Consider the following 24,853-nt stretch of genomic DNA (forward strand, 5'->3'; position numbering starts at 1 on the left):
ACAACAGCACAATTCACAGTTGCAAAAATATGAAACCAGCACAAATGCCCGTAAATCAATGAGCAGATAAAGAAAATGTGTATATATATACCATGGAATACCACTCAGTCATAAAAATGAACAAAATAATGGCATTTGCAGCAACCTGGATGGAATTGGAGACCACTACTCTTTTAAAAATTAATTATTTTTTGAGATGGAGTCTCATTCTGTCGCCCAGGCTAGAGTGCAGTGGTGCAATCTTGGCTCACTGCAAACTCTGCCTCCTGGGTTCCAGCGATTCTCCTGCCTCAGCCTCCCGAGTAGCTGGGATTACAGGTGTGTTCCACCATGCCTGGCTAATTTTTTGTATTTTTAGTAGAGACTGGGTTTTTCACCACGTTGGCCAGGATGGTCTCTATCTCCTGACCTTGTGATCCGCCTGCCTCGGTCTCCTAAAGTGCTGGGATTACAGGCATGAGCCACTGCACCCGGCCAATTAATTCATTTTTTTTGAGATGGAATTTTGCTCTTGTTGTCCAGGCTGGAGTGCAGTGGCACCACCTCGGCTCACTGCAACCACCACCTCCCAGGTTCAAATGATTGGAGACCACCACTACAAATGAAGTAATTCGGGAATGGAAAACCAGACATCGTTATGTCTCACTCATAGTTGGGAGCTAAGCTATGAATGATACACTGGACTTTGGGGACTTGGGGGAAAGGGTGAGTTGGGGGTGAGGCATAGAAGACTACACCCTAGGTACAGTGTATACTGTTCAAGTAATGGGTACACCAAAGTTTCAGAAAACACCACTAAAAAACTTAGCCAAGTAAACAACCACCACCTGTTCCCCAAAAACTATTAAAATACAGAAAGAAAAAAGAAAAAACCCCCATTGGTTCCAAACTGTTTTTTTAATAAAAATACTGAGTCAGGCCTGGCATAGTGCTCATGCCTATAATTCCAGTACTTTGCGAGCCTGAGGTATGAAGACTACTTGAGCCCACGAGTTTGAGGCCAGCCTGGGCAACATAGTTAGGCCCCATCTCCAAAAAATATAAAAAAATTAGCCACACACGGTGGCGCACACCTGTAGTCCCACCTACTTGGGAGGCTAAGGTGGGAGGATGGTATAAGCCTCTGAGAGAAGGAGGCTGCAGTGAGCCGTGATCATGCCACTACATTCCAGCCTGAGAGACAGAACAAGACCTCGTCTCAAAAAAGACAAAAAACCCTAAACTGAATCATACTCATATATGAGGCTACAAATTTCTAGTGCGACTAGAAATTTTTCACTGTTCCAAATAGCCCAAAGCTGGCTAATCACAGGATTCATTGCCCTTGAGTAGCATTTTGGCATTTAGGTACTCTCAATCCTTAGCTCTAGAGAGGAACACAGCTCAGGCAGGACTTTTACGGACCACAGAGATTTGTTTAAGCCATGGGTTCCTTCCCAGTCTGGGTTGGTCCAGTTGAAGGTTAAGGAATGATGGGGGTGATAAATTGGTTATTTTTCACCCTATACATCTTCTGGACCCTAGTTAAGTTTTCACAAACATCTTAAACAGATTCAAATTACAACTTCAGAGAGCAAATTAAAAAACACAATAGGGAATCACCTTTGGTCTAGGCAATAAAGAAATCATAAATTTCCCTGACATTTTACAAAAATGAGAGTGACTTGAGAATACATATCCCACCAGTCTCTTTGGCACCCATAGTTAAGTTCTAATGTTTTTTAAATAGCAAAATAAACGTTATAGCTTTACCTGGCATGCATGTGGCTTTACACCTGTGTGCTTTAACATATGTATTCGGAGAGAATATAACTTAGGTAATGTTCTTCCACATATGGAACATATAAATTCCCGCTTGGTTCTGCCCTTCTCAGATGATGTTCCCGATGCTTCATTAGATGCAGAATTGGACGAGGATGAAGAGGGTGCATCTTTTCTGGTATGACGAATAAGATGTGCTCGCAAAGAGGCACTGTACTGAAACTGTTTTTTACACAACTAAAAGAAAAATAAAATTCTCTCTAAATGTATTTACATTACAAAATGTTAACTGAAGCTCAACTCATATTTGAACTTTTTGTTACAATTATATAAATCAATAAACACATATACTATGTAAAAAACAATAGGTACTAGATTGTAAAGATAAAAGGGATAAGACTCAATTCCTATTCAGGAGAGGCTAAAGTCTAACGACAGCACAAGATTTATATCAACAAGGTTGGGCTTGAAATGGGCCTTTCAGGAGTGGTAAAACAAAAGACAGAAGAATATTATCATTAGCATGAGTACTAATAGTTGTCAGGTGGAACAGAAGTAGGGGCTGGAAATAGAAAGGTAAGGCTGTGATTGATGGCCCTTGGATTTTATCTCATAGTTGAAGATTCAAGAAAATTTTATTCTTTTTTTTTTTTTTTATTATACTTTAAGTTCTAGGGTACATGTGCATAACGTGCAGGTTTGTTACATATGCATACTTGTGCCATGTTGGTGTGCTGCACCCATTAACTCATCAGCACCCATCAACTCGTCATTTACATCAGGTATAACTCCCAATGCAATCCCTCCCCCCTCCCCCCTCCCCATGATAGGCCCCGGTATGTGATGTTCCCCTATTCTTCTTAAAATCAAAGTTATATATGCTTAACCTGTGCAAAACCTATTTTTTAAAACAATAAGTAAAACTGGTCTCCTGGCCAACCATCTCCATCCACCATATTTTGCTTCTAGAGTTATCTCTGACTTTGTTTTTAAGTGCAGCTGTGTTTGTATGACTCTCTCGATGCTTCTCCTTGTAACTCTATGTAACATACATAACGGAAGTTGATTTGCATTTTTACTCCTCTACTCCCTACTTAGATATGTAAATGATTTCCATTACCCCTCTTCATCAATATACCTATATCATATTCTTGAGTAGACCAATTTCAAGGCTTACATTTTTAGGATGTAAATATTATTACCACTGGGCCACATACAGTACACTGTAATTCTTTTTCCTTTCTTGCTTTTTGTTTTATTTCTCTTTGCACTTACTAATTTGTCAAACCCTGCCCCCAACGGCACTGGGAGGAGATTTAAAATCTATCACCTTTTTGGAAATCTCTGTCAAATCATTATGTCCTCGTCTGGGTGTGGTGGCTTACGCCTGTAACCCCAGCATTTGGGAGGCTAAAGAGGGTGGATCACTTGAGTCCAGGAGTTTAAGACCAGCCTAGGCAACATGGTAAAACCCTGTCTCTACAAAAAAAAATACAAAAAGCCAAGAATGGTGGTGCATGCCTGTGGTCCCAGCTATTTGGAAGGCTAAGATAGGAGGATCGTTTGAGCCCGGGCTGTGGAGGTTGCAGTGAGCTGTGATAGTGCCATTGCACTCCAGCCTAGGCTACAGAGCAAGACCCTACCTCAAAAAAAAAAAAAAAAAAAAAATTATGTCCTGGGCTAATTGTTCCCTATACCTGATACATAGCTTCATCCTGGGATCTCCCTTCACTATTGTCTTGATGAATCCCTTGGACTCTGTTGAACTGGATGCCATGTTTTCCATTTAACATGTCTTGTTCATTTTAGTGAAACTGTCTGTCAACAGCTTCCTGAGAAAATTTGGGAGGTAATAATTTTGAGACCTGGCATGTCTGAAAATATTCTTATTCTACCATCATAAATAACTAAAAGTTTGACTGATTGGCTATAAGAATTCAAGTCAGAAATCATTTCTCTTTAGATTTTAAACACGTGGTGGCTTTGTCTTCTAGTTTCTGTTGCTGTTGTTGGAAAACCTAAAGCCATTGTGATCCTTATCCTTTTTATGAGACTGACAATGTTATTGTTTTCCCTCTGGCAACTTATTTTATTTTTGTCCACTGATACTGAAATTTTATAATGTACTTTAATATAGTTTTATTTTCATTCACTGTTCTGGGCATTCAGTGTACTCCTTTAACACAGAAACTTCTATCCTTAAGTTCTGAAATTTTTATTTTTTTTTCCATGTTCTGTTTGAAAGTAATACTTGTATACTGAGTATCTTAGACCAATAATATTATTTTCTTTCACTCCCAATTTCTAACTTGTCTTTTTGCTCTATTTTCTGGGAGATTTCATCAGTTATATTTTCCAACTTTTGTGAGATTTTTTTATATGATATATATTTTATTCCTAAAAAACTCTTTAGTTATTTTAATGTACCGTTCATATTAATAATTTTTTTAGGCTTTTTTTTTTTTTTTTAACACTAGTCAAGTGCAGAAGTGAGAAGCGGGTAGAGTAGAACAAGCAGTTTGATCTGTAACTGTGAACAATCGAGATAACTCACTAACTTTGAACCAGCCAATATGACCTTTTATTTAAAAAATTTTTTTTTTGTAGAGACAGGGTCTCGCTATATAGCCTGGTCTTGAACTCCTCGGCTCAAGTGATTCTCCCATCTCTGCCTCCCAAAGTGTTCGGATTACAGGTATAGGCCACCACGCTCAGCCTCAATGTGTCCTTTTAAAAACATAGTACTGGCCGGGCGCGGTGGCTCAAGCCTGTAATCCCAGCACTTTGGGAGGCCGAGATGGGCGGATCACGAGGTCAGGAGATCGAGACCATCCTGGCTAACACAGTGAAACCCCGTCTCTACTAAAAAATACAAAAAAATAGCCGGGTGAGGTGGCGGGCGCCTGTAGTCCCAGCTATAGGGAGGCTGAGGCAGGAGAATGGCGTGAACCTGGGAGGCGGAGCTTGCAGTGAGCTGCGATCCGGCCACTGCACTCCAGCCTGGGCGACAGTGCGAGACTCCCTCTCAAAAAAAAAAAAAAAAAAATAGTACTGCTGGGCGCAGAGGCTCACGCCTGTAATCCCAGCACTTTGGGAGGCTGAGGCAGGCAGATCACCTGAGGTCAGGAGTTCAAGACCAGCCTGACCAACATGGAGAAACTCCATCTCTACTAAAAATACAAAATTAGCCAGGTATAGTGGTGTATGACTGTAATACCAGCTACTTAGGAGGCTGAGGCAGGAGAATTGTTTCAATCTGGGAAGCAGAGATCGTGCCATTCCACTCCAACCTGGGCAACAAGAACAAAACTCCGTCTCAAGAAAAACAAAAACAAACAAATGAAAAAAACCATAGTACCTGGCTGTTTTGTAAACGTAATTTTTTCATTTATCTCTTATATATCATACGTTCTGAAGTTTTTTCTTTTTAGTTTTCTTTTCTCGCTAGTCTTAGATTCCTCAAAGTTGTCTTTTTTTTGTTTGTTTTTTTTTTTTGGAGACAGGGTCTCACTTTGTGGGGCAATCTTGGCTTCCTGTAGCCTTGACCTCCTGGGTTCAAGCCATCCTCTGCCTCAGCCCCCCACAAGTAGCTGGGACTACAGGTGTGTGCCACCATGCCCAGTTAATTTTTGTAGAGATGGGGTTTCACCATGTTGCCCAGGCTGGTCCTAAAATCTTGAGCTCAAGCAATCTGCCTTGGCCTCCCAAAATGTTAGAATTATAGGTACAAGCCACTGCATCCAGCCAAAGTTGTTTTTCTTGAAATCTTTTGTCATGAGTCAATAATCCCTAATATCTGTTCATATTTCAGAATAAGACATTAAAAAATTCACTGGAATTTCCATGTAAATGGGGAGGGGACTGTTGTCAACCATGAGCTTTAGTCAGTAGCTGTCTTTTGTTATTGGGCTTCAGACCTTTCATCTCTGAGAAATCTTTTTGCTTTATGGTTAAGGGTGTAGATGCCTATACCTTGGGACTTGAGAGAAGAAAGAACTTGGGCCAGGTGCAGTAGCTCACGCCTGGCATCCCATACCTTGGGGAGGCTGAGGCAGGTGGATCGTTTGAGCTCAGGAGTCTGAGACTGGCCTGGCCAACATGGTGAAACCCTGTCTCTACTAAAAACACAAAAAAATTAGCCAGGCATGGTGGCTCATGCCTATAGTCCCAGCTACTCAGGAGGCTGAGGCAGGAGAATCGCCTGAACCTGGGAAGTGGAGGATGCAGTGAGCCAAGATTGCGCCACTGCACTCTAGCCTGGTTGACCGAACAAGACTCCGTTTCCAAAAAAAAAAACAACTTAACATTCAGTATGCTTTTACTCTTCCCTGTTTTGAGTACAGTACACTTAGCTTCACTAATTATAGTACTCCCCAGTGGAGTTATGGTTTTATCCTTTCCAGGGAGAAGATGGATCTTTGGCTAAGGGGACAGGGGTAGTGATTTAATTGCTCTACTTTCAAGGTAGCTAGCACTACTAATTCCTGAGACATTTTGGTGGTTCTACAATTCAATTTGGGTTGATTCTTAGCTTTCCCCATTGAAAACCTGGAAGTGAACCCTTTCAAATCTGCTGAATAAGTTACTCCATCTATTTATTTGTATCCAGAATTTAGTTGTTTCAAGATTTCCTGTTCTCTCTGCCTTTTTATGAGTTACATTTTTAAAATGATCTTTTTACTGTTATTTTACTATGGTATCAGGAGGAAGCAGAGATAAATCACTGAATATTTTGGGGAGGCAAGTAAATGACATGCATATTTAAATCAAAAGACGACTCTTATAGTCATAAAAGACATAGAATACAAGTGAAAAGATAACCAAGCAGTAAGCTGGATTCTATATATTATGAATTAGAGTTATCTTCAATTAGCTTTCCAAATACTTACAGGACATTTGTAATCTCTAGCTCTTTCATGTTTCAGTTTGTGCATTATAAGGGCGTATCGTCTCTGAAAAACCATTCCACATTCCCCACATTTATGAGATGCTTCTTCAGTGTTCTCTTTAGCATCTCGTTTTGGCTGTTTCATCTTCTTTCCTCTTTGAACTAACTTCTGAGCCACCTAATAAGGGATAGAAATCACAATCTAAGTAAATCTACTCAATTTTAATTTTGAAAGTCATGTTGTAAATTTCTAACAAAAAGATTTCAAATTCACATTATCTTATTAATACTGGCATTTAAAACATTAAGTTGCTACCTTGTACCTGTCTCACCTCCCAAACAATTTTCACTATAGCCATAAGTTCATCAATACAATGCTTTCAACCTAAAGCTAAAACTACAAAGGCCAACCTTTCTTACATCATACCTGTTGAACGGCTGACTTGGGAATGGCTTTCCGTTTCTGCAGCTTTTTCTCCATTCCCTTGTGTAGTCGAATATATGCCCCTTCATTAACAGAACGCTGTCGAAGCCTGCTTCTGTAAGTATCATCATCAGGGCCAAAGTCTGTCTTTGCTGTTGATGCAGCTAGATTTTCCTGATCTTTTAAAGGTTGGTCAACATTCTGCCTACGTTGTGGAATGTCTTCGGCACAGATATCCTCAGCTGATATATCATTTCCCATACCACTATCCTCTGGTGAACTACTAATTACATTCTCTTTTGAAAGTTTAGAGTATATATTAGAAACTGTGTTATTTTCTCTGTTGTTTGAAGTTTCCAGTTTTGTCTGGTTGTTTTTTGTTATTAAATCAACAGACTTCATTGCAGGATGGGAATCAGCTATACATCCTACAGATGACAGGGCAGCTTCAGCCTCTGAAGAAACCTGGGGCTCAGGTTGTCGTCCTAACTCTCCATTCTGCTCAGCTTCTGGCAATTCTCCATTTACCAGCAGTACAATTTCACAATCCCCAAGTTCAGTAGATAAAGTTGTTGTTCCCTCATTGCTAGCCACAGGAGGTGCTGTACCTCCATTCTGTACTGGTAAGTCCTGGGTGGATGCAACTGTTTGTACTTCACCCTTCTTATATACTGTTAGCTGCTTCTCTTCCATTAGCTTATGTACACTTTCACAAATCTCTAAGACTTCTGACATGAAAAGATGACGAGCTAAGATGGCTACATCAGCCATGCTACAGAAGTCAAAACTTAGTACAGAAGTATAGGCAAATTCCAGTAAAGGAAGGAAGCTGGCCTTACAAAAACCTGTATGAATTCAAAGAAGGTAAAGACAAAAAAGTCAATTACCAATGAAACAATACAGAATTATGACAATATAAAATATAATTCAAAGGCAAATATGACCACTGGTTCTGTAACTATTCATCCCTGGATTTGCATTTTGTTCTGGTTTCTTATTAAACCTCGACTAACTCATTTGTATGAACTGCGTCTCAGTACCTAATACAGAAAATAGTATCAGACTTACTACCTCAAGAGTTGCTGTAAGGCAGTGATTTTCAAACCGTACTCCTTAGAACCCTGGGGATTCCTCAAATTCCCTTCAAGAAACAGCTGCTGGAGGATGGAGGGTTAAAAAAAAGAGGAAGGCAGGTGAGTGGCAGGGTTCAACCAACCTGTCCCCTAATCTCACTTCAGTAAATATACCTGTACTTCCAAGTAATAGTGGTCCATATAAAAATGTTATTGAACAAAGTATTCTATGACTAAAAGTAAAAAAACAATACCTAAAGGAGAGGTCAGCAACATTTTTCTGTTAAGAATAAGATAATAAATACTGCAGGCCATGAGATGTCTGCTAAAACTGCTCAGCTTTGCCACTGTAGCTGGAAAGCAGATGTACACCAATGGACGTGGCTGTGTTCCAATACAACCTTCTTTACAAAAAGGGAAGGAAGGAGAGTGGTCCTTGGGCTGTAGTTTGCCTATACCAGGTCTAAGAAATTATAAGTGAGGTATTACATTCTTCTGTGGGAAAACAAAGTTTCTTTTCTAAAATTCTCAGTGATTCACTTTCAAAAGCCATTTTTAATTCTTAATATATGAATCAAAAATCAGAAAAAAGATTACACAGTGATAATTCTATGTCCATAACCAGAATGATTAAGAATTTGTATAGCTCTCCAGAATTTCATCATACAGCCAAGTCAATATTTTTATGTATTTACATATTTACTTATTTTTTGAGACGGAGTCTTGCTCTGTGGCCAGGCTGGAGTACAGTGGCGAAATCTTGGCTCACTGCAACCTCCCGACTCCCAGGTTCAAGCAATTCTCCTGTCTAAGCCTCCTGAGTAGCTGGGACTACAGGCACAAGCCACCATGCCCAGCTAATTTTTGTATTTTTAGTAGAGACGGGGTTTCACCATATTGGCCAGATGATCTTATCTCCTGACCTTGTGATCCGCCTGCCTCGGCCTCCCAAAAGTGCTGGGATTACAGGCGTGAGCCACCGCACCTCGCCTTATTTTTTCATTTAGGTACTTTGAGACAGGCCCTTGCTCCGTCAGGTTGAAGTGCAGTGGATTCATCACGGCTCACTGTAACCTGGACCTCCCAGGCTCAAGCAGTCCTCCTGCTTCAGCCACCTGAGTAGCAGGGCAGGCGTGCACCTGGTTATTTTCATATTTTGTAGAGATGGAGGTCTCCCCATGTTGTCTCGGCTGATCTTTACCTCCCGGCCTGAAGGGCTACTCCTGCCTCGGCATCTCAAAGTCCTTGGATTACAGATGTGAGCCACCATAAACAGACGGAGGCAAATATTCTAATTCTGCCTTCTCACACTAGGTGTCATATTACACATACTTTTCTGCACTTTGATTTTCTTATACAATAATTTATCTTAGAGATTTTTAAATATACAATTGAGAGCCATTTTTGCTGTAATTTTCAGTTCTGACTCAAGGTATGTAAAGTGTGGTACTTTATGCAAAAGAACCTACGAAGGATGAACAAGCATACAGAGAGAAGCCTTAAACTGTGAGATGTTAGGACTCAGACTGAAAACCGAGGGGACTCCACATCAACATTATCATTATGGTGAATTCAGCCATTCCTGGGAAAGCTAATTCTTTTCTTTTTGAGATAAGAGTTTCGCTCTTGATGCCCAGGCTGGAGTGCAATGGCACAATCTTGGCTCACTGCAACCTCCACTGCCCAGGTTCATGCAGTTCTCCTGCCTCCGCCTCTCGAGCAGCTGGAATTATAGGTGCCCGCCACCACACCCAGCTAAATTTTGTATTTTTAGTAGAGATGGGATTTCTCCATGTTGGTCAGGCTAGACAGAGTCCTGCTCTGTCGCCCAGGCTGTAGTGCAGTGGTGAGATCTCAGCTCACTGCAACATCCACCTCCTGGGTTCAAGCAATTGTCGTGCCTCAGCCTCCCGAGTAGCTTAGATTACAGGTGTGTGCCACCATGCCCAGCTAACCTTTGAATTTTCAGTAGAGACATGGTCTTGCCATGTTGGGCAGTCTGGTCTCAAACTCCTGGCCTCAAGCAATCCAACCACCTTGGCCTCCCAAAGTGGTGGGATTACAGGCATGAGCCACCGTGCCTGGCGTACCCTTTAAATTTCTAAGTTCAAATTCATAAGAAAAATTTTCCATGAAAACATTAGCATTGCTCCAAACAGCATTTTAAATAGCTAATACCATTTTTACAAAGATACTGGTCATAGGTTTATTTTAAATACCATAAAAGAAAAAGAAACTAAAACAAAACAAAAAAATCACTTACAGGATGGGTGCAATGACTCACACCTGCAGTCCCAGAGCTTTGGGAGGGCAAGCAGGGACATTGCCTGAGATCAGGAGTTCAAAACCAGCTTGGGCAACATGGTGAAACCCTGTCTCTACAAAAATTACAAAAGAAATTAGCCAGGCATGGTGATGCACACCTGCAGTTCCAGTTACTTGGGAGGCTGAAGTGGGAGAATCGCTTGAGCCCAGGAGGTCAAGGCTGCAGTAAGCTGAGATTATGCCACTGCACTCCAGCCTGGGTGAGAGCAAGATGCTGTCTCAAAAAAAAAAAAAAAAAAAATCACTCACAATCCTACCATCAAAAGAGAACAGGCAAATAATTTTGGTATTCCATGTTTACCTCCAATCCTTTTTTTTTTTTTTTTTTTTGAGACGGAGTCTTACTCTGTCACCAGGCTGGAGTGCAGTGGTGTAACCTCAGCTCGCTGCAACCTCCGCCTCCTGGGATCAAGGGATCTCCTCCCCTAGCCTCCCGAGTAGCTGGCACTACAGGCGCCCACCACCACGCCTGGCTAATTTTTTGTATTTTTAGTAGAGACGGGGTTTCACCATGTTGGCCAGGATGGTCTCGATCTCTTGACCTCGTAATCCACCTGCCTCGGCCTCCCAAAGTGCTGGGATTACAGGCGTGAGCCACTGCGCCTGGCCACCTCCAATCTTTTTACATACACATTCCCTGCAGAGCATTTAAATCAAATGAAACGGACAATTTTGCAAAATAAAAAGATTGTCGAGATCTATTACAGGACAATGTTAATACAGTTAATACTATTGAAGTGTACACTTAAAAAAATCATTATGGCCGGGTGCAGTGGCTCACGCCCGTAATCCCAACACTTTGGGAGGCTGAGGCGGGCAGACTGCTTGAGGCCAGGAGTTCGAGACCAGCCTTGGCAACACAGCAAAACTCCATCTCTACTAAAATTACAAAAATTAGTCGCGCATTGTGGTGTACACCTGTAATCTCAGCTACTCAGGAGGCTAAGGCAGGAGAATTACTTGAACCCAGAAGGTGGATGGAGGTTGCAGTGGACCGAGATGGTGCCACTGCACTCCAACCTGGGCGACAGAGCAAGACTGTCCCAAAAAATAGTAACAGCCGGGCGTGGTGGCTCACGCCTGTAATCCCAGCACATTGTGAGGCCGAGGTGGGTGGACCACCTGGGATCAGGAGTTCAAGACCAGCCTGGCCCATGGTGAAATCTCATCTCTACTAAAAATACAAAAATTAGCCGGGCGTGGTGGCGGGTACCTGTAATCCCAGCTACTTGGGAGGCTAAGGCAGGAGAACTGCTTGAACCCAGGAGGCGGAGGATGCAGTAAGCCGAGACTGCACCATTGCACTCCAGCCTGGGCAACAAGAGTGAAATGCCATCTCAAAAAAAAAAAAAAAAGTAATAATAGTAATAATAATAATAATCATTATGGAACTCTTATACATTGTTGGTAAACATGTAAATTAGTACACCAGGATGAAAAACAGTATGGAAGTGCCTCAAAAAACTAAAAATATAACTATCATATGATCCAGCAATCCCACTACTGGGTACCTACCCAAAGAAAAGAAATTATATCAAAGAGATACTGGCACCCCATGTTTATTGCAGCACTACTCACAATGGCCAAGAAATGAAATCAACCTACATGTTCATCAACAGATGAATGGGAAAAAATGTGGTAAACATACACAATGGAATACTATTCAGCCATAAAAAAGAATGAAATTCTGTCATTTGCAGCAACATGATAAACCTGGAGGACATTATGCTAAGTAAAATAAGTCAAGGACAGAAAGATAAATATCAAATGTCCTCACTCACATAGGGGAACTAAAAAAAATCCTTAGATTATACAAGTAGAGAGAAGAGTTATGGTTATTAGAAGATGGGCAGGGAGAAAGGAGGGGAGTGTAGGAAGAGGTTGGTTAATAGATACAAAATTACAGCTAGATAGACAGGAGGAACATATTCTAGTGTTCTATAGCACTGCAGGGTATATAGTTAACAACAGTTTATGGTATATGTTAAAAAAGGCACAATAAGCCTGGCATGGTGGCTCACCCCCTGTAATCTCAGTGCTTTGAGAGGCTGAGGCAGGAGGAGTCCAGGAGTTCAAGGCCAGCCTGGGCAACAAAGTGAGACTCCATCTCTATAAACAAACAAATCGAAAAATTAGTTGGACAAGGTGGTGTGCACCTGTGGCCTCACCTACACCGGAGGCTGCAGCAAGAAAATTGCTTGAGCCCAAGAATTGCTTGAGCCCAAGACTGCACCACTGCACTCTAGCCTAGGGTGATGGAATAAGACTCTGTCTAAAAAAAAAAAAAAAGATGAAAGAATTTTGAAACTTTTCAACAAAGAAAGCTAAATGTTTGAGGTGATAGGTATATCCTAATTATCCTCATTTGATCATTACTAATTGTATACACATACCAAAATATCATTTTGCACACCAAAAATACGTACAATTATATGTCAACTAACAATAAAAGGAGGGAGCCTCTCTGAACCTATTCTGTTTCAGGGACTATCTAAAAATAAATAAAAAGGAAAAATCATGAAAAGGGTAAATTTTGTTTTTTTTTTTTTACAATTTAAAAACTTTATTAAAAAATCTCCTCTCTCTCAAATGAAATGGACAATTATAGCAGAAGGAAAAATTATGGGGGGGACTTCAACATCCAGGGGTATGGCAGACTAAGATACCGTAAATGACCCACTTAAGATAAAAACATTTTGCTGTTCAGACAGGGTCTTGCTGTGTTGCCCAGGCTGGAGTGCAGTGGAGCAGTCTCGGCTCACTGCAACCTCTGCTTTCTGGGGTCAAGTGATCCTCCTACCTCAGCCTCCAAAGTATCAGGGACTACAGGCATGTGACACCATGCCTGGCTAAATTTTGTAAATTTTGGTAGTCACAGGGTTTCACCATGTTGCCCAGGATGGTCTCGAACTTCTGAGCTCAAGCAATCCACCTGCCTCAGCTTTGAAAAGCATTGGGATTACCTGCGTGAGCCACTATGCCCAGGCCTTATCTACTTAATATTTAAATCAAACACACTTGTAAAATAATGTCTATTTCACCTATGATTGGCTCACATATTTGCTGAACAATATACAAAAATATGCATACGGAATGAAGATTAAATGATGTATTATGTTGGAATATTAGGATGCTGTGCCGTAGGTTTTTTCAGGCAGACATTTCATTTGCTATAAATTGCTGAGAAACCAGGAAAGAGCAACACTATGCTTTCAGATGCATGAACTATAGGGAAAAAATTCCAAAGCAAACATATCAAAAGAATAACCTGTGATGGGTTTTTATATTCAGATGGCTCAGTGTAAGACGTATTTTCTCCTTTGAGTAACCAAACACAGAAAAAAAAAACAAATACCACAAATCTAGAAAGTAATGCCAACTATAAGCTACAAAAAGTTTTTGTTCATATGTACATCCCCTGAGCCTAGGCTAGTTCTTTGTATGCAGTGGACGCTTAATAAATATTTATTCATATAGAGAAAATGTTAGGGTTTTCTTTTTTTTGAGGGGGATGGAGTTTTGCTCTTGTCGCCCAGGCTGGAGTGCAATGGCGTGATCTCAGCTCACTGCAACCTCCACCTCCCGGGTTCAAGCAATTCTCCTGCCTCAGCCTCCCGAGTAGCTGGGATTACAGACATGTGCCACCATGCCCAACTAATTTTGTATTTTTAGTAGAGATGGGGTTTCTCCATGTTGGTCAGGCTGGTCTCAAACCCATGACCTCAGGTGATCTGCCTGCCTCAGTCTCCCAAAGTGCTGGGATTACAGGCATGAGCCACCGTATCTGGCCATTATTATTGCTTTCTCTAAATATAAAGCCACTGCTAAGAAAAAATGTATCTTCCCAGAAGAGATAAGACTAAAAAGAATAAAGCATAAAAGGATCAGTGGTTAAATAATTAAGAATTTACCTGAATAAAGTCACTTTTTTGTTTCAAAAAGGAAAAAATACTTCAAAGTGATGTAATTCAAAAGTTACAGCAAGTTTTATATTATGAGAAAATGTATAAATAATGCTACCTATTTTAATTCTTCCTAAATTTCATTTGTTGACTCATAAGCCAATATATAAATTCTAGTGAAGCCAAAAGAAAGTCGAACTATTTATTTACAACAATAATATGATACAAACAAAAAACCTGGAATTTTGACTTTTCTATATTGATAATTTGATTATTGAACTTAAACTCTAATAATCTTTAAAAACCAAAAGACTTATAAAATACTCTACCGTTACATGTCCCACAAAATAAGACATAAACAGTCAATTTTTATTTACTTTTTATTTTTAGAGGCAGGGTCTTGTTATATTGCCCAGTCTGCAGAGCAGTGGCTATTCACACGTACAATGACACACTAGTCTGGAACTTCTGACCTTAAGCGAGCCTCACATCCCAGCCTCCCAAGTAGGTGAGACTACAAGCATGCACCACACCTAGCTTAAACAATCAATTTTTAAATAACATATTCATTTAATGTAATAATTTTGTTGCACTTATGGATTTAGCTCAAACTGTTTTTAACAGTTTAAATCCCAGAAATTCTTCTTCTGCTATAACTGTCTCACTTAAGAGGTAGTGAAAGGAAATGACACCCTTTTCCATAACTCTACCACAGAAATCTTGCTAAAAAGAACCTTTTCAGCTCAGCTTAGTCTACTGCTGTAAGTGGGCTTCTCTTACTTTGGCATAAAGTCTGTGGGGAAGACACACATATCCCCCTCTTCTAGAATGTCATTACAAGCAAAAAGCAAGAGTAATAGAAAACCCTTACCAGAAAGATCCACCACAGCCTCATGACTGGAAACAGCTCCTTTCTCAATAAAAAGATCTCGAAAATACTCGCTATTTGCTGACAAAACAGATTTATGCGCTTTGTACTCTTCTCCTTCAATTAACAAAGTAACATCACAGAACTGGTTGGAAAGTCTCTGTTCGTTCAGCTGTTTTAAGACAGCCTGACAATGTTTTGGAGAAGAACGTTTTACCACTCCTTTGGTGTCAACCTGTCAAAATAAGTTTGAGAGCAGGAGTAATATATTACCTGTATTTTTTACCCTTAACAAACTTTAAAACAAGACACATTACATATTACCTTTTACCAGGTATGAATAATTTGATATTTTCTTTGTTACCTATGTATTTAAATAAAAAGATATGTTGTCCTATTCTCTCTATTTTCTGCCATGTTCATTCTACCTGGTCTAATGAAAACCCGTATCTCACCTCTGGCTGCCTCTTCTTACTGATCAGAAATGTGATGATGTATGAAACTGATGCAGGTGAAAAACAAAGACCTCGCCAGATTAATTTTACCTTGGGGCATAAACCCAGAGACTGCTTCCAGAAATGTAAATCTGTCTACTTGCACCAATATATCACCACAAAAGAAGGGAGGGAGGATAATTAACAGCAAACCAAGAGGTAATTATTAGTAAGTTCATTCTGAAAAAATAACAGGAACATTTATGGTAAATGAAGAGGCAGTTCAGCTTATATAACACAGTACATTGCCATTTTGTCTTATTCAATAAGCAGTCTTAGTGGTTCGAGAAAAATAAGTCACCAAGGCTGCAAATACTAGTACGCTAGTTACAAATCTTAAAGCTGACTGGAGAGTACCACTTACAAACACAAGTTCATGTTTGGATACTGGCTTCTTTTTTACAGGCTTGGAGGCTGTAGTTGGAGATGAAGTAAAGTTGCTCAGGTCATCTTCTGATTCATTACTTTCTTCTCCAGATTCAAGGTCTAGTCCCAATTCTTCCAACATTTCTGAAACATCTGATATTGGACGGGATCGATCTAGTTTCTCCTGGCATTTGCTACACTGTTTAATGTAATCTTTGACTTGCTTCAATATACCTACAATGAAAATATTAACAAGTCAAATTTAACACTGTTAACTGAAAACAGTAAAATATATTAATCTGTGTACATTAACATGTTTCAGTATATATCCCATAAAATATGTAGAGTTTATTAGAATGTAAAATATACTTTTTTCCAAAAAATATAAGGTTAGAAATGATGTTCTCCTGCTGAGGTAATTTTTTTTGTTGATTCCCAGTTATGTGTTTCTCCAATCATAAGATGACTATATAGCTCCACTCATTTTCATGTGAGTTGCAATGTTTTCATGCAAGAGGAACTACATGAAACTGCCAATATTCACCTGTTTTTGACCTATGCAAATTAACAATTTAGGGCATGATGGCACACACCTGTAATCCCAGCTACTCCGGAGGCTGAGGCAGGAGACTCACTTATAACCCGTGAGGCGGAGGTTGCAATGAACTGAGAATGTGCCACTGCACTCTAGCCTGGGCGACAGAGCAAGGCTCTGTCTCAAAACAAAACCAAACAAATTAACAATTTAATATGGCTCAAGCTAATACTTCTCCACCCCAGTGACATTAGGCTTGACCATATGATTTGATCTGCACACATGATGTGTACCATATCTGAACACAACCTTAAGAGGTACTGAGTATTTTGCACCAGTTCTCTGATCTTTGTCCCCTCTCACAAAGAACAGCATGTCCCGGAGGGATGTTGTTCTTAAACCTGAATTTCAGATGAAAAAGGCTGAAACCAATCTGTAGCCTGGAACAGGACTACAACCAAAACTTGTAATGGAAGTTTAAAATAAATCTTTTGTTTCAAAAAGGCTATGAGATTTTAGGGTTGTGTGAAACAATAGCATATGCAATCTTAACAAAAGTTGACTGTATACAAGCCACTCACAAAAGACGATTTTGAATTTCAACTTCTAGCTCCTGGCATGCTGGGGTAGGGGTGAGGGGGCAGGGATAAGGTTTATATATATATACACACACATATACACACACCCCACTATCATCCTTGTAAGACAGACAACAATTAATTCCCATTCTATACAAGAGGAAAATAAAGCCCTAAGAGGAACGAAACTTGTCCAAAGTCACATCTAGTAAAATGGCAGAGCTAGGCCTCCAGAAGTCATGGGATTTTCAGTATATTATCCTACTTATACAAGAGCATGCTTGTCCATACCTAGGGCAGAAAATTACCCTCAAATCTTCAAATAGGTACAAATGAAAAGGTTATTAGCTAAAATGATAGAGGTATACACTATATTCCTCAGAAGTGTTTTAAAATGCCGAATTATACAAAGCTCCTTATACTTTTTTTTTTTTTTTTTTTTTGAGATGGAGTCTCTCTCTGTCACCCAGGCTGGAGTGCAGTGGTGGGATCTCAGCTCACTGCAACCTCCACCTCCCAGGTTCAAGCAATTCTCCTGCCTCAGCCTCCCACGTAGTTGGGATTACAGGCCTCCGCCACCACACTGGGCTAATTTTTTGTATTTTTAGTAGAGATGGGGTTTCAATATTTTGGCCAGGCTGGTCTCGAACTCCTGACCTCAGGTGATCTGCCCGACTTGGCCTCCTAAAGTGCTGGGATTACCGGCATAAGCCACCTTGCCCAGTCACCAAGTTCCTTACACTTTCAATCTTCATATAGTATTCAAGCAATATTTTCCAAATTATATTATGTCCCACTCTGATTATAAAAGTATACACTGAAGTCATAAATTCAGAAAAACTTTAGCTATATACAATTGATATTATCATATTAGACCCTCTGACTTCTACGGTGAAGAAACCTGTTTAACCTAGGAATTTGCCAAATTCATTGGTTTACAGAGACTTTTTGTTTTTGCAGAACATAAAGAAACAGTGGGGCTTGGGGCGTGGCTCACGCACGGGAGGCTGAGGTGGGCGGATCATTTGAGATAAGAAGTTCCAGACAACAAGCATGGCCAACATAGCAAAACTCCGTCTCTACTAAAAATACAAAAATCAGCTAGGTGTGGTGGAGCGCCTGTAGTCCCAGCGACTCCGGAGGGTGAGGCACCAGAATCACATGAGCCTGGGAGGCGAAGGCTGCAGTGAGCCGAGATCGCGCCACTGCACTCCAGCCTGGGTGACAGAACTTAAGACTCTGTCTCAAAAAAAAAAAAAAAAGAAAAAAGGAAGAAAGAAACAATGGGTTCGAATTAAATATAACTTTTCTCCAAAAAGCATTTATATGAGTGTAGATTTAGAGACCAAAAGAGGTTGTACTGGCCAGGCGCTGTGGCTTACACCTATAATCCCAGCCCTCTGGGAGGCCAAGGTGAGCAGATCACCTGAGGTCAGGAGTTCGAGTCCAGTCTGGCCAACATGGTGAAACTCCGTCGCTACTAAAAATAGAAAAATTAGCCGGGTGTGGTGGGGGGCACCTGTAATCCCAGCTACTGGGCATGGTGGCGGGCACCTGTAATCCCAGCTACTTTGGAGAATCGCTTGAACCCGGGAGGCAGAGTTTGCAGTGAGCCGAGATAGCGCCACTGCACTCCAGCCTGGGCGAGAGTGACTCTGTCTCAATAAATAAATAAATAAAACATCGTCTCAGGTTTTTGTCTTTTAAGACACCGCACACTAAAAATGAAAAAAACCAACAAAAAACTGGATTGGAATCACTCACAGATAATCAACTTAGAAAAACAAAATTCTGAACACAAAATACCACATAACACTGGGTTAAGAAAAGTGTAAGATCACAAAGGTCAGCTGTGTGACTTTTGTCGTGTTAACATTCTAGTGCTTTTAGTTTTTTCATCTGTAAAACAGATAGAGGCTGAAATGGGAGGATCATCTGAGCCTAGGAAGTCGAGGATACAGTGAGCTGTTTTCGTGTCACTGCAGCAAGAAGCAAGCCGCCCTACACTCTGTCTCCAGGAAAAAAAGGAGATAAGTATTAAGGTTTTATGAAGGTTAAATAAATGCCAAGTGCTAACGACTATATCCTGCATATGTAAGCTTGCAGTATTACCTATAGTTAAAATGATCATCTTTAACAAATTCTGAAGTATTCAGTGTGAGACATTTGTTCAACAAATGTCTACCCAAACCCATCCAAACAAAATGCAGTGATTACTTCATTACCTCAAATTTACTCTTCACATTTGTCTGTCCTTATAGGAATTTAATTCAGATACTGGTTTAAAACGAAAAATAAATGGAAGAATTTGATTATCCACTAGTTCGTAAACGAATAAACTTGACGTTTATAAACCGAAAATAATTTAGAAACTATTCAGTAATTTCCTTATTCACAGACGAAGTAACCAAGACTTATGAATTAACTTTTCCGTAGCCATATGGAGAGTGACAGAACTGTTCCTAAAAAACTTACTTAAATGAGACTGTAAACTGTTACTAATTCTGACAGTTTGAATATTCATCAACTGTGGAGGGGGAAGATGGTTGAGTAGCCAAGGCACTTGCTCTCCTCCCCTACAACTGGTTCCCAAAGAGTCAAGTAACTTTAGAGCTCTATTTTTTGACAATCAAAAAGTCACAGTAATCATATCTTTTCTGCGTATATACAATGCTACACAGTTCCCAAACGCGTTTTTCACATTGGGGGAAAGATTATTAAAACATCCAGAGTTACGAATATCAAGCTGGGCGCCGTGGCTCATGCCTGAAATCCCAACACTTCGGGAGGCCGACGCGGGAGGATCGTTTGGGGCCAGAAGGAGACCAACCTGGGGAACGTGGCGAGACCCGTGTCCACTCAACCAACCAACCAACCAACCAAAAAAAGGAGTATCTGATATCTTTTACATTTAATTCTCGTTCTTAAAAAAACGCTCAAGGCGATTTCCCAATCACTCCTTACCACTTCTGCAAATAATTGTATTATGCCTTATTTACGCGGCAGCGGCGAAATTTGAGGAACACTACCGAATGTGTCCAGAGCAGCTCATACTTGCTCGCCAAAACCCAAGCGTAGCACTAAAGAAACGGGAGACCCGGCTTCGGGTGACTAGTCCCTCCCTCCAAACGTCAGCACAGAGTTGAAAACGTGCACCCCGCAGCCTTCACTGCCGCAGGCCAAACGCCACCTCCGTAGGGCCGGGGCCTCAGCCCCCACGGGCCGCCCAAGAAGGCGGACCTGGCGCAGCCCAGGCGTCCGGCCCCTCCCCGCGGCAGGCCCGGCCTCCGGGGAAGCCCCCTTGGTCCCACCCTGGGCCAGGACCCGCCCCCAGCTTCGCCGGCCTCCTTCCTGTGGGAAGTGCGGCTCCTTTCGCGTCCCCCACCCTCTCGGCTCCGCCTGGCAGCAGCAGCTCCGACGCCCAGAGGCGTCCGAGACCCTCCGACTCGTGGGTGCGCAAACAGGCCTCGCCAGCGAGCCCTGCCCAGGCAACGAGTCGCCAGCCCGCCCCCTTACCGCGAGCCAGGTCTCACCTCGCCACCAGTACGTCTTGGACAGGTAGTGCCAGGTCTGATGCCGGGTGTGGTGAGTGCCGCCGGGACCCAGGTGCGCCGCCTCGATGAGGTCCCGGCGTCGCTCCGGCTGCAGCACCACCTCCAGCTCCGCGAAGGTCTTGCGGTGTCGCTGCCGCCGCTGGTAATACAGAGTCCCGCCGCGCACCACGTAGCAGGCGGCAGCTTTTCGGATTTTACGCTTGACATTGCCTTCGGTGCCCGGCGCGTACGGCTCGCGCTCGTTTGTCAGGTAACGCAGGATGGCCCGGTAGCTCTCCTCGCTTGACATCGCGGACCGCGGCTCCCTGAGGGCGCCTGTCAGGGACAGGTGAGAAAAACGGCCCACTACCTACGGGCGGCTGCAGCAGGAGCGGCGGCACGGTAGGGAGAAACGGCTGCGCCTTTGGCGAGCACTCTTCGACGGCTCCCTTAGTCCGAAGGAAAAGGGGACGAGTTGGTAACCAGGGGGAACTGCACTTCCCCAGCGCGCGGGATCCGCTGGCGACTGACAAAATGGCTGCTGCACCACCGGAAGTGACGCAAGCCAAGGGCGGGGACTGAGCCCTGATTGGAGCGCACTCTCGTTTTCTGGCTTGATGGAGCCGATCCAGTGACGTCAGGACTGCGGGTGGACATTTTGGAAGCGGGTAGGCCCTTCATTGCAACTCGAAGGGTCTTTAAAGCAGACATCTTAAGTCCTGGCAGTTTCTCTATTCATTTTTCCCTTTTCCACGCTAAGGAGCCACGTGAAGGGGGAGCTGGTGGACAGTTGTGAGTTCATAGGAGTCATCCGAAGGGGTAAAGGAGTCCGTTTTTACGTTTACCTTGAGACTCCCGATATCATAAAAGCGTATTTTCAGGCTTTTGGAAAAATATTAGTTTCTGGACAGGGGACCAGAGACAGCCCATTCACATGGAAATTTAGATTTCAGTTAACAGTTGTAACATTTTCAGTGCACCTGCTAGCTCCAGACTACTCAAGGAAGAGTCGAGATTTTTCTGGAATGATCAGCGTATATAGTCAATCTTATTGCGAGTGGAAAAGGGGGTCAGTAACACTATTATAAAGCTTTATTTACGTATGTTTTTACACAAACGTAGGGGAAAAGGTTCTCCATTTTGCACCAAATATATATAAGGGCACAAGAAGGGGAGCAGACTTGGACTGCGTCTCCCAGCGCGTGCTGAGGATGCTAATTCAGGTATTTAGCTGGTATTCCCGGAGCAGCGACCCCGGTCACCCTTCTCTGGAACGAATCTGCAGCGCTCTCAGGAGCCCAGGGCTGACATCCCTCCTCGGGGACTGGAGTTGGACACTGTCGCCTCTTTGTTAAAGCCAGAACATTTTAGGCCGAGGGCTCCAGCTGCAGAAACGGCCAGTACACTTCTCCCCCAGGGGGTCTGTAGTCTCTGGGTGAGGCCTTTTGACCCTTGTAGAAGTAGCTGACGGGCAGACAGGTGAATACAGTAGGCTCGAAAACAGAATGATACACCCAACCTCTGGTGTTAGGGGCGTGTTTGTGTGTGTGTGTCCACGCAGCAATTCCCAGATGGCCCGGACATCCTTGAAAAAGATTCCAGGTGCAGGGACGTGAGCCATCAAGTCCCGAAAGAAAAAGAAACTACAGGCCTGGGACCTACTTAGTTGCTTAGTTTGCCACTATAGCTCAAAGGAGGAATTTAAACATGGAGATGCACCTCTTCCCCCATGGGGTGGGGCAGTGAGAGCGGAAGACCAAATGCACCCTCTGTGCACCCAGAAAGCTGGTCTACGTGTTGGGCCAGCCCCCCGTCTCCTGTCATATTGACTGTCTTTAAATATTTTGGTAGGGCGCGGTGACTCACGCCTGTAATCCCAGCACTTTGGGAGGCCGAGGCGGGCAGATCACGAGGTCAGGAGATGGAGACCATCCTGGCCAACATGGTGAAACCCTGTCTCTACTAAAAATACAAAAAGTAGCTGGGTATGGTGGCACACACCTGTGGTGCCAGCTACTCGGGAGGCTGAGGCAGGAGAATCGCTTGAACCCGGGAAGCGGAGGTTGTAGTGAGCCGATTGTGCCACTACGTTCCAACCTGGGTAACAGAGGGAGACTCCGTCTCAAAAAAAAAAACAAAACATTTTAAGTTAATTGATATTAAATATTAAACATTTAATATATTAAGTGAATACATTCAAATCTGTAAACAATACATATAGGATGTAGAAGAGTTAAAAAAAAAAAAAAATCCCTTTTTTGCCAAACCACCACCTGTAAGCACTGACAAGTCTGCTGATGCACGCATTATCCCTTGGGCCAATAGAAACAAACCTTTTAATAAAATGCTTTCCCAGTGGCCAAGTTGCCTTCCCGAGTAAAGCTAAACTTGCTGTAGTGAGAACAGGTAGTGTTTATTTCTAGCTTCTTCTGGGTCTCAGGTTACCTAAGACTCAAGGGTAATGAGAATGGGCAGCTCCACTTCCTTAAAAGCCAACATTTAGCCCAGAAAAGCAATAATTTAAGGGGCCATTTTATTCTCCAAATATTAGCAAGCATAGCTTTACATTCAAGTTGGGTATAATGACTTTATTTTCCCAGTAATTCCCTAAATAAAACATAACATTATTACAAAAAGATTCTTAACCATGCAAAATCTTAACATTTTGCTTTTATGAGCAAAAGCCTGTATTTTACATTTCTTATATTGATTTTAGTTTACATTTTCAGGTTCTCAAAAGGACTTGCTCATTTTACCCATAACACTTGGACGTCTGAATGTTAACATGCACTAGAAAAAAAAAATTCTATCACCTTGGATAGGATAGGGATGGAGGAAAATATTGGCATTCACTATATGCCCTCACCTAGTATATGTGTAAAATCATGTTTCCCTAAAGAGGACTGATTTGTCCACTGTTGTATCCTTGCAAGTTGGCACAGGTTGGCAGGTAAAAATGACCTACTTTCTGTAGAAGCCTATTTTTCACATGTAAGCTGTGATCACTATTTTATCATATCTTAAATATGTAAATCTCAGGCTGCGCGTGGTGGCGCACACCTGTTAATCCCAGCACTCTGGGAAGCTGAGGCAGGAGGATCACCTGAGGTCAGGAGTCCGAGACCAGCCTGACCAACATGAAGAAACCCCGTCTCTACTAAAAATAGAATTAGCCAGGCATGGTGGCACGTGCCTGTAACCCCAGCTACTCAGGAGGCTGAGACAGGAGAATCGCTTGAACCCAGGAGATGGAGGTTGCAGTGAGCTGAGATCGTGCCATTGCACTCCAGCCTGGGCACCAGGAGACTCCATCTCAAAATAAGTAAATCTCTTGAATATCAGTTTATTCAGACATTTTTGTAATTTAACACGGCTCTGGCAAGCCCCCAGCTCAACAAACTACTCTGGGAATTTAGCCAAGGATACTTTTTTTTTTTTTGAGATGGAGTCTCGCTCTGTCGCCCAGGCTGGAGTGCAGTGGCCGGATCTCAGCTCACTGCAAGCTCCGCCTCCCGGGTTTACACCATTCTCCTGCCTCGGCCTCCCGAGTAGCTGGGACTACAGGCACCCGCCACCTCGCCCGGCTAGTTTTTTTTTCTGTATTTTTTAGTAGAGACGGGGTTTCACCGTGTTAGCCAGGATGGTCTCGATCTCCTGACCTCGTGATCCGCCCGTCTCGGCCTCCCAAAGTGCTGGGATTACAGGCTTGAGCCACCGCGCCCGGCCAGGATACTCTTTATTCAAGCAGCAGTGCTTTTCATTTAGACATTACTTTCTGAAAGCAAGAGCAGATTAATATAGCTGATAGTTTTTAGCACCTTCAACTCAGCTATTAGCAAATGGTAGGCGAGATAACAATGATTATAAGCAAACCAATATAAACTAAATTTGTCTGTCATGGGAAAAGGTAGTTTAACAAGAGAATCATTTTTAAAGTACATCTTTCGGTTTTTTGATACAGGGTCTTGTTGTCACCCAGGCTAGAGTACAGTGGCATGATTTCAGCTCACTGCAGCCTTGACCTCCCTGGTTCAGTGATCCTTCCACTTTCCACACTCCCAGCTTCCCAGCTGAAACTACATGCACTCTCCACCATACCTGGCTCA

The 24,853-nt window shown here is 42.3% G+C and overlaps 1 protein-coding gene across 2 annotated transcripts in view; it reads right to left on the minus strand.

Moving 5' to 3' along the window:
* The window catches only part of ZBTB11 (zinc finger and BTB domain containing 11), a 31,448-nt gene extending 8,645 nt beyond the window's left edge, over positions 1-22,803 (minus strand). Inside the window, exons 1-6 of one of the 2 annotated variants that reach the window (XM_007985962.3) lie at positions 20,748-22,803; positions 16,100-16,335; positions 15,245-15,476; positions 7,077-7,918; positions 6,651-6,827; positions 1,753-1,998 (exon numbers count right to left, since the gene is read on the minus strand). In XM_007985962.3, the coding sequence (XP_007984153.1) occupies positions 1,753-1,998; positions 6,651-6,827; positions 7,077-7,918; positions 15,245-15,476; positions 16,100-16,335; positions 20,748-21,057 (2,043 nt within the window). In that variant the 5' untranslated portion in view covers positions 21,058-22,803. Of the gene's footprint in view, positions 1-1,752; positions 1,999-6,650; positions 6,828-7,076; positions 7,919-15,244; positions 15,477-16,099; positions 16,336-20,178; positions 20,316-20,747 lie in introns of those variants that run through there. The other variant, XM_007985963.3, reaches the window with a different exon arrangement.
* Positions 22,804-24,853: the final 2,050 nt, after the last annotated feature.

This window comes from Chlorocebus sabaeus, chromosome 22, assembly GCF_047675955.1.
Source record: "Chlorocebus sabaeus isolate Y175 chromosome 22, mChlSab1.0.hap1, whole genome shotgun sequence".
Taxonomy (NCBI): domain Eukaryota; kingdom Metazoa; phylum Chordata; class Mammalia; order Primates; family Cercopithecidae; genus Chlorocebus; species Chlorocebus sabaeus.